The sequence below is a fragment of the Lemur catta genome, chromosome 2 (genome assembly GCF_020740605.2).
Source record: "Lemur catta isolate mLemCat1 chromosome 2, mLemCat1.pri, whole genome shotgun sequence".
Taxonomy (NCBI): domain Eukaryota; kingdom Metazoa; phylum Chordata; class Mammalia; order Primates; family Lemuridae; genus Lemur; species Lemur catta.
The window spans coordinates 28,001,061-28,011,657 of record NC_059129.1 but is presented as its reverse complement, the minus strand read 5'-3'; the positions used below and the strand labels follow the sequence as shown (position 1 = coordinate 28,011,657).

Below are 10,597 nucleotides of genomic sequence, written 5' to 3'. Positions count from 1 at the left end.
CGCGCCGCGCGCTGCGTCATCGCGCGCCGCGTACGTCACTGCGCGCGCGACGGGGCGCGGCGACCGCGAGGGAAACGCTACTGCCCAGCAACGCCTGAAACCGTCCTTGTTTGGAAAATGCTGCGTGCTTTAAACGCCCAGTGGATACTTGAAGTTTCCCGCGTGGCTACACGCGCGGCACTCATCCGGAGGCGGTCCTGTGAAAGGATCGCGTTAAAAATAAAAGCACCAGAGAGCTACTATTCATGTAATTCTTAATCCGTGATATTTTATAGGGGCTAAACTCCCCTCCAGCACAGCCTGTTATTAGGCCCTTTTCACAAATGCTATCAGCGGTCGTTAGTTTTTTCAGTTACTGTTTTCTGCCAAAGTATAAACAGCTAAAGGGAGGTTAACTTCAACAGCAATAGTGAAAAGCAAGACCAAATTAACCACCCCTATTAAATGTGGATCTAGCTCTAATAAATTGCTAATTAAACCTGCTTGTGTTGCAGGCCTCCAAATTTTTGATTTTTTAAGAGACGGGGTCCCGCCCTGTTGCCCAGGCTGGAGTGCAGTGCAGGCTCACTGCAGCCTGAACTTCTGGGCTCAAGTGATCCTCCTGCCTCAGCTTCTCAAGTAGCTGGGACTACGGGCGCGCACCAACACGCCCAGTTGATTTTTCTTATTTTTTGTAGAGATGGGGTCTCACTATTTTGCCCAGGCTGGTCTGAAACTCCCGGCCTCAAGCAGTCCTCCCGCCTCAGCCTCCCAAAGTTTTGGATCACAGGGATTACAGACGTGAGCCACTGTTCCCAGCCCAGGCCCCAAATTTGAGTCTCTTCAGTACAAATTGATAACATGGGACAATTACCTTCCAAATTTCACATCATGGTGCAGATATTGGGGTAGATTTTAAGGATTTCTGATCAATTTACCTATCTTAAATTTAGCTGTCAGAGAAAGTAGATGAGGGGTTGCTTAGGGCTGGAGAGTGCACTGGAGGGTGGGGAATAGAGGGCGACTGCTAATGGTCACAGATTTTGGGGGGAGTTGGACAAAAGCGTTTTCAAATTAGATTGCAGTGACAGTTGCACAACCCTATGAATTGTATGGTATGTGAATTACATCTTAATAAAGCTGTTACAAGAAAACCTGGTAGTGTACCAATCCTGACTTTGGCTTAGCTCAGCTTCCTCAGCCATTCATTCATTGATTTGTTCATTCCATGTAACGTTGATATAAAGAGATTAAGGGGGAATGCAGGGTCTTTGATCTTTAGAAGCTCTGTTTAGTAGGGAAGAAAGGTGTAAATAGAAAGTTGCAATTCAGTGTGGTAAGTGTGTTAACAGGCACTAAAAGAGAAGGAATGATCAAGGTGAAGTTAGGCTAGGAGGTGCTACTGGAGCTGAGAGAACTGGCTAAAGCAGGTTCAAGGTAGGTGAAAGCAGCACTATGCAGAAGCAAAGAGATGGAAAGGATGATGATGTAAGAGTCTCCAAACAGTTCAGTATAGCTGGAGACTAGGGTGTTTAGTGAAATAGTAAGGTAGGAATAGTAAGGTAGGCAGGGCTAAGTATAGATACCTCTGGAGCAACTCAGAGAGATGAGAAGAAAGCAGTTTGGATTTCAGCTCTTCCCCAAACCATTCCCAAAGCAATTCTGTTCTGTTTAATATATTGTGATTTCATGTAAGACTTCATTTGAAAAAAAAAGGGAGTGGGCTGTGTTGCTTAAGAAAAAAACCTCATTACTGTCAGCGGAATAGTGCGTCAAAAGTCAAGCTGCAGTGGGTTCAACAGAGAATGGAAGGTGAGGAAATGGAAGAAATGACTGCAGACTCCCAAGAAACTTGCATAATAAAGGAAAAAGAAACATAGTATTGCTCAGCAAGAGTCCTTTATTTTTATTTTTATTTTTTTGAGACAGAGTCTCACTCTATTGCCCGGGCTAGAGTGCCGTGGCGTCAGCCTAGCTCACAGCAACCTCAAACTCCTGGGCTCAAACAATCCTCCTGCCTCAGCCTCCTGAGTAGCTGGGACTACAGGCATGCGCCACCATGCCCGGCTAATTTTTTCTATATATATTTTTAGCTGTCCATATAATTTCTTTCTATTTTTAGTAGAGACGGGGTCTCGCTCTTGCTCAGGCTGGTCTCGAACTCCTGAGCTCAAACAATCTGCCCACCTCGGCCTCCCAGAGTGCTAGGATTAAAGCTTGAGCCACCACGCCCGGCCAGCAAGAGTCCTTTAAATTATCATATATGACTGGAGTTCAGTGGAGGAGCTACAGTGTACAAATGCCATGAGACTAAGTAAGATTATTAAGAATTAATGTAGGCCAGGCGCAGTGCCTCACACCTATAATCCTAGCACTCTGGGAGTCTGAGGTGGGAGATTGCTTGAGGTCAGGAGTTCAAGACCAGCCTGAGCAAGAAGAGTGAGACCCCATCTCTACTAAAAATAGAAAAAATTAGCCAGGCAACTAAAAATAGAAACAAAAAATTAGCTGGGCGTGGTGGTGAGAACCTATAGTCCCAGCTACTTGGGTGGCTGAGGCAGGAGGATTGCTCGAGCCCAGGAGTTTGAGGTTGCTGTCAGCGAGGCTGATGCCACAGCACTCTAGCCCTGGCAACAGAGTGAGACTGTGTCTCAAAAAAAAAAAAAAAAAGACAATTGCTGTTTCTCATCAGAAACAAGGAAGGCTAGAAGACAAATGGTTTCTTTTAAATGTTGAAGGCAAAAAACATTGTCATCCCAGAATTCTATGTTCAGCAAAAAATATCCTTTTTAAAAATGAGGGTAAAATAAAGATACTTACTAATAAATAAAATCTGACAGAATCCATCACTGGCAGAACTGCCTACAAGAAGTTTTAGAGGTTGCTCTTTAGACCAAAGGGAGACAAGACCCCATGGAACTTTGGAACTATAGGAAGAAATGAAGACCGTCACAGTAAATAACTGGGTAAAAATAAAAGACACAGTTTTCTCATGATTTACTTAAAGAGCTGATTCTTTTGAATAAAAATAATAGAGATATTGCAAACTGGGGTTTATAACAAATATAGAGGTAAAATATGTAACAACTACCACTAAAGCTGGGCTGTGGAGAAGATAAATGGACTTATCTTAGTCAGGTTATTACATCTGTGAGGTGGAAGCAGGAAGGGGGCACCCGCAGTGCTAGATGCGACGTGGGAACGGGTACTGTGGAACAGGAAAGTGAATGTGAAGATGTTCAACAGTGACCATATCCTGGGTCATAAAACAAGCTTTAATAAATGTAAAAGGATTGAAATAAAACAAAGTATGTTTTCTGACTATAATAGAATTAAACTAGAAATCAATAACAGAAACATAAAAGGAGAATCTCTAAACACTCGATAATTAACAGGATTCTACATAATCCACAGGTTAAAGAGCAAGCCTCAGGGAACATTTGAACTGAATGAAAATAAAAATATAATGTATCAAAGTCTGTGGAATGGGACTTCTACTTCTGACCATGATGGAATAATAAGGACCCCAGATTTACCCTCCTAAAAAACTATAGCAACAACAACAGAACCACAGAATACATGAAATAATGGTTTCCAAGACGTCACACATTGGGCAACAAAGGGCAGGAACCACTGAAAGTCAGGAAACAAAGTAAGCCCTACAGTCATCCCCAGTAGGGTGGCACAAAAAGGGGAGTAACTAAGGCAGAGCCCAGTGGATCCCCTAAATTGAGGAGATAGAGCTAAGAGTTTGGGGAAACCAAAGCAGCCACAGTTTAATGACACCAGAAAGGACAGAGGTGAGCAAAGACATCCCTAGAGATCTACATAGGTTCCTCCTTGAATATTCAGTACTGTACTCATTAGCACGTGTTGATGAATAAACCACCAGCGGCCAAAGAACTGCCCCCACCCCACAAGTATTAAAGGACACAGGATCTGGTACTCACAAACGGCCAGGAATAGTGTCTGTTGCCACGAGGCCGACTGGAAAACTCATAATTCATAGGGCTCTGGGTGGAGTACTCAAACACCCCAGTAATGGGAAATAATCAGACTTAGATTGAGTACTGCTTTAGGCCCACCTAATAAATCATTAATGTGAGACCTGAAAGGATCAAACTGTTTCCAAGTATCCTAAATATATCCCAAAATAAAGCTCAAGAAAATGCACAGGAATAAAAAATGACTATCACTCAACAAGGAAAAATTTACAATGTCTGTCATCCTAACTATTACTAGGCATACAAACAAGCAGGGAAACATGACCCATAACGAGAAGAATAACCAATCAATCAAAACTAACCCAGAACTGACACAGATGTCAAAATAAGCAGAGAAAGACATTAAAATTACTTTTAACTGTATTCACAAAGTTGAAACATAGAAAAATATTAGAAGAAATAATGGCCAAAAATTTTCCAAACATAATGAAAAATATAAACTCACAGATCTGAAGCTCAAGAAATATAAAGAATTAAGAAAATAAGAAATATATACTTGGATGGGAGACCACCTGGGAATACCAGGTGCTGTAGGCTTAAAAAAAAAAAAAAAAAGAAAAGAATAAATATAAACAAGACATAACAAGTCACATAATCAAATGGCTCAAAACCAGTGATACAGATCAAACCCTAAAGGCAGCTAGAGGGGAAAAAAAGACATGTTACTTACACAGGAACAAAGAAAAGGATGATATCAAATTTCTTATCAGAAATAATGCAAATGAGAAGACAGTAGAGCAACATCTTTAAAGTACTGAAAGAAAAATAACTGAAAACCTAGAATTATATACCTGGTTAAAATATCTTTTAACAAGGTGAAATAAAGACATTTTCAGGCATACAAAAGCTGAAAAATTCATCACCACCAAACTAACACTACAAGAAATGTTAGCGGATGTCCTTCAGGCAGAAGAAACACAATACTAGATGGAAATCTGGATCTACACAAAGGAATGAAGAGTATTGGAAATGGCAACTACACAGGTAAATACATATATAACTTTTTCCCTTATTATTTAAATCTTTTTAAAATATAATTGAGGAGTGTCATCAGCAAAAGGGCAGAGTAAGCAGCTCCAAGTTCCCATATCCCCACAGAAACTCAAAAAAACATACAGTAATTGCTAGAACCAACTTTGCCAGAACTCTGGAAAATAGTCAAAGATTTACAACAACCAAATGAATGCTGAATCAAGAAAAATGCAACTTAAAAAGGAAAGGAAAGAAAGCTTTGTGGTGTTTTTACTTGCCTTTGCCTCACCTACACCCCAAGTGACAGCAATTTTGAAGACAGAAGCCTGCATTCCCAGCTTGGGACCCTGAGAGCTCCAGGGAGAGCAGGGCAGACCTTATTTGCAAATGATTGTGTATGTCTGCTCTAACATGTCTTAGGACTACCTGAAGGAATGAAATAGTTGTGTTTCTCAATTTCCCTGAAGTTGGAACTCACTGAGGATGGAAAAGTGGTAGTGGGCTTTGCTCAAAAACACTGCAAGACTAACAAACAACCCACATATGCCTGGGGCAAAAGATTATGGACTAAATTATATTCTCCAAAAGTCACAAGCTGAATCCTAACCCAATGTGACTGTATCTGGAGATAGCACCTTAAAAGAGGTAATTAAGGTTAAATGAGGTAATAAGGGTGAGACCCTAACCCAGTATGACTGGTTTCCTTACAGAAAAGGAAAAAGTACCAGGGAAGTGTGCACACAGAGGAAAGGTCACGTGAGGGCACAGCAATAAGGCAGCCATCTGCAAGCCAATGAGAGAAAACTTAGGCGAAACCAGCATTGTTGGCACCTTGATCTTAGACTTCTTGCCTCTAGAACTGTAGGAAAATAAATTTCTGTTGGTAAAGCCATCCAGTCTGTGGTATTTTGTTAACGGTAGCTCTGGAAAACCAATATAGACTTCCTAAAGTCTGAAAAGAAAAGCTGGGGAGAATTTCTCTGGGAAATCAGGGCATTCATAACCACTCATGTATCAGAGGGAATTTAGAAGGCCATACGTATACTCAGGGCAAGATGCATGCTCAGAAAACACCTGAACAAGACCCTAAGCTTTCACCTTGGCCTGATCACTAGGATCAGTGCAGCCCTAGCTAAGTGCTGAGGAAAAGCTGCAGCACAGAGGCCATCTTCAAAGAGTGGGAGAGGTGTTTTTTCCCTTCTATATTTAGCTCCTCACATTCAAGGAAATCTCTGTCAAAAAACTAGCTGAATACAAACGAATTGAATCAGAGATTTCAGTGACCACATGAAAATGATAAGTCTTTCCAAAAACAGTCTGGAAAAGTCACTAAGCAGATGGCCTACTATAACCTCCAATGATTAAAAACATACACATATATGGCAAACACGAGGAGTAGAATCTAAATTCCAGAGTTACTATAATATTAAAATGTCCAGGTTTCAATGACAATCACAAGTCATGCAAAGAACAAGGAAAGTATAGCTCATTCAAAGTAACAAAATAAATTAACAGAAATCATCTCTGAAGAAGCCCAGACATTGGACTTACCAAAGACTTTTAAAAAACATAAATATGCTCAACAATTAAAGGAAACAGGCCGGGCGCCATGGCTCACGCCTGTAATCCTAGCACTCTGGGAGGCCGAGGCGGGAGGATCGCTCGAGGTCAGGAGTTCGAGATCAGCCTGAGCAAGAGCGAGAGCCCGTCTCTACTAAAAAAATAGAAAGAAATTATCTGGACAACTAAAAATACATAGAAAAAATTAGCTGGCCATGGTGGTGCATGCCTGTAGTCCCAGCTATTCGGGAGGCTGAGGCAGGAGGATTGCTTGAGCCCAAGAGTTGGAGGTTGCTGTCAGCTAGGCTGATGCCACGGCACTCTAGCCTGGGCATCAGAGCGAGACTCTGTCTCAAAAAAAAAAAAAAAAAGAATTAAAGGAAACAATGTACAAAGAATTAAAGGAAATCAGGAAAATGGTGTACAAACAAAATGAGAATATCAATAATGAGATAAATTATAAAAAGGAAGCATAGAGAAATTCTGGAACTGAAAAGTACATTAACTGAAATCAAACATTCACTAGAGGGTTTCAAGAGCAGATTTGAGCAGGAAGAAGTATCAGTGAACTTGAAGATGGGGCCACTGAAATTATCCAGTCTGAGGAACAAAAAGAAAAAAAGAATGAGAAAAAGTAAACAGAGCCTAAGAGATCTAACCATCGAGTGGACCAAATATATGTGTCATGAAAATTTCGAAAAGAGAAGATACAGAAAAAGAAGGAGAAAGAACATTTCAAGAAATAATGGCCAAAACTTTCCAAATCTGATGAAAGACATGACTCTACACATCCAAGTTCAACAAACTACAAGTAAAATAAACTCAAAGAGATGCACACTGAAGCTGAGCACGGTGGTTCATGCTTGTCCTCTCAGCTACTCAGGAGGCTAGGGTGGGAGGACTGCTTGAGCTCAGGAGTTCGTGACCAGCCTGGTGATACAGCAAGATCCCATCTCTAAAAAAAAATTTTTTTTTAATCTTTTAAAAGAGATACAAGCTGAGGCCATTATAATCAAACTGTCAAAACTCAAAGTCAGAATTTTTTAAAGAGTTATTACGGGTATATAATAGTTGTATATCTTTATAGGGTACACGTGATGTTTTGATACAGGCATACAATGTGAATTAATTGAATCAGGGTAATTGGGTACCCATCACCCCAGGCATTTGTCATTTCTTTGTGTTAGGAACATTCAAAGAGAGAATCTTGAAAGCAAATGTAAGGATCCTGAATAAGATTAAGGGCTAATTTATCATAGAAAACCATGGAGGCCAGAAGGCAGTGCGATGATATATTTCAAGTGCTAAATGAAAAACTGTCAATCAAGAATTCTACCTCTGAAAACACTATACTTCAAAACTGAAAGAGAAATTAAGATACAGATAAACAAAAGGTGGACTTGGACAACACCAGCTCTTCCCTATAAAAAGTGCAAAGAGGTTTGAGGCGGTCGCGGTTGTTACTGTGGAGGTTGTGGCCGGCCTGGAGCTTTACACGACATTCGGCGTCGGGCCCGGGCCTGGGCGCGAGGACTTACTCCCGGGGCGACGGCCAGTACTCGCGCACGGCGCTCTACGACCTGCTGGACGTCCCCACCACGGCCACGCAGGCGCAGATCAAGGCCGCCTACTACCGGCAGAGCTTCCTCTACCACCCGGACCGCAACGCGGGGAGCGCCCAGGCCGCCGAGCGCTTCACGCGCATCTCCCAGGCCTACGTGGTGCTGGGCAGTGCCACCCTCCGTCGCAAGTATGACCGCGGTCTGCTCAGCGACGAGGACCTGCGCGGACCCGGCGTCCGGCCCTCCAGGCCGCCCACCGCGGACGCCGGCCCTCCCCGCCCCCCGCCGGCCGCCTCTCGGGCCCAAGACGGCGGTCGGGGCGCGCCGGGCGCCAACTGCACCATGTTCAACTTCGACGCCTTCTACCAGGCGCACTACGGGGAACAGCTGGAGCGCGAGCGGCGCCTGCGGGCCCGGCGGGAGGCCCTTCGCAAGCAGCAGGAGGACCGGGCCAAGAAAGGCTTCCGGTGGGACGAGGTCCGAGACACTGCTTTCATTGTCGTTCTCCTCACCATCTTCGCTGTCGTCGGCTTCCGTATTTAATCGGAGAGAGGAGGGAAGGGGAGCTGCCCCAGCCAGCCCCGAGTAAACGGCCTTTCCTGTCTTCTGAACCCTGGGCCTGCCTCTGTCTACCTCTGCTGGGGTCTGAAGGAACTCCCTGCCCTCCCGACCTGCCCCGCTTAGCCGGTGACCTGCACGTCCCTCCCCTGCGCTCCAGAAAAGGCGGCTTTGTGATGCCTAAGAAAGAGGCCCCAAGATGAAGAGTCCCGAAAGCCCAGGAGTGAAGGGTTTTCTGGAATCCCTTGGGTGCCTGCTTCCAGAGGTCGCCTTCCTGATGTTGTCGACTTCTGGAACACTTGCTCTGGCTTTATTGTAAAGCCCTGAGCAAGATTTATCTGCTCCTGTCCCACATTTGTACTTTGGGGCTCCTCTGTAACCTTGAAACGTGCAATGTGACCAATTGTTGGCTGCCAAAAGAAAAAGTCTGGGGTTGTACGAAACTTGTCTTTCTGTGAGTTCCCCAGGCCACAGGTGAGACCTGATCCAGAGTAAAAATGGGATCTGTGGAAAGTCTGCCATTCCTCCCTCTATGGTCAGCCCCACACCGCACTCCCCCTTTTGTTGGTGGCATTCGGGGGTGGGAAAACAAGGTCATCAAGCATTAGGAATGAGTTCCTGTGCCCATATTTATCTAATGTATGACCTTGGAGAGGTTACTCTGTGGACATGACAGCAGAAGAGTAAATCATCTGCTCTCTTGAGGTCTGTCACACTGTATTATATCCACAGTTCTTTTTAAAAAAAATTTTTTTTTGTATTAAGGCAGGGAGTGAGGAGGGGGTTCAGTTTCCTTTGTTTTTTGAGATAAGAGTCTCATTCTGTCGCCTTGGGTAGAGTGCTGTGGTGTCAGCCTAGCTCACTGCAATCTCCAACTCCTCGGCTCAAGTGATACTCCTGCCTCAGCTTTCCAAGTAGCTGAGACTATAGGCACACCACAATGCCAAACTAATTTTTCTATTTTTAGTAGAGAAAGGGTCTCACTCTTGCTCAGGCTGGTCTCAAACTCCTGAGCTCAAGTGATCCTCCTGTCTTGGCCTCCCAGAGTGCTAGGATTACAGGCATGAACCACTGTACTCAGCCTTATCCATAGTTCTAATCCATAGTGATTACAACATGATGCTAGTAGGGCCAGGTTTATCTTTGGGCCAGTGTGCCTGTCACCTGGTCATCCCTTTACCTGCCAGCCTCATCACTAACTGTGCAGCCCTTCCCCTCTCAGAAACAGAATAACACACTCAGAGCTAGAGTCCCCTGAGTGTGGCCCATGCTCCTGTTTAACTTGCAGTGCTCATCACAGGCCTCACAAGACCCGCAAAGAAGGCTGCCTGAGCCTGGGGGAAACCTGGGGGGTTTGGAGTAGACAGGACTACTGAAGGACAGGAGGCTTGCTGTTCAAGGTGCAGACTCGGTTCCTTATGCATAGCTGGCTGAAGGTATATATATATTTTTTAATTTCTAATTCATACAAAGGAGTTGGTCATCACTTGGTCAGAGCTGCAGGAGTAAGGCTCTCTTAACTCTGAGTCACGGGACATGGGAGGGGGTTGGCTGTGAGACTGTAGGTGTTGTAGCATTTGTGCACTGGGACTGAGTGGAAAGCTGTGGGAGACAAAAACCCTTGCAGGAGGACTATGGCAAGGATGAGGGCCCAAGTCTAGGCTCTAAACAAAGCCAGAGCTGGTTTGCTCAGTGCAGCGAGTATAATTCTTGCTCTCAAATGTTTTGTGTAAAAATCCCTATATAAATTGGGATAAACTTTCACCTAGTCCAGCTCTCATATGGTGGTTGGGAGGAGGCCTCACTTCCTTGCTTGCTGTTGGCAGGTCTCAGATCCTTGCCACATGGACCTCTCCACATAACTGTGCTTGAATATCCTCACCATGTGGCAGCTGGTGTCCCCCAGGGCACATGATTCAAGAGAAAGAGAGAACAAGGGGAAGACACAATGCCTTTTATGCC

General features: G+C 44.1%; 1 protein-coding gene across 1 annotated transcript; it reads left to right on the top strand.

Moving 5' to 3' along the window:
• Positions 1–1,784: 1,784 nt before the first annotated feature.
• Positions 1,785–9,078, top strand: LOC123632026 (dnaJ homolog subfamily C member 30, mitochondrial-like). Its single transcript, XM_045542163.1, has 2 exons — positions 1,785–1,791; positions 7,947–9,078. The coding sequence occupies exons 1-2, from the start codon at positions 1,785–1,787 to the stop codon at positions 8,618–8,620; spliced, it is 681 nt and encodes a 226-aa protein (XP_045398119.1). The 3' UTR covers positions 8,621–9,078.
• The last annotated feature ends 1,519 nt before the right edge of the window (positions 9,079–10,597 follow it).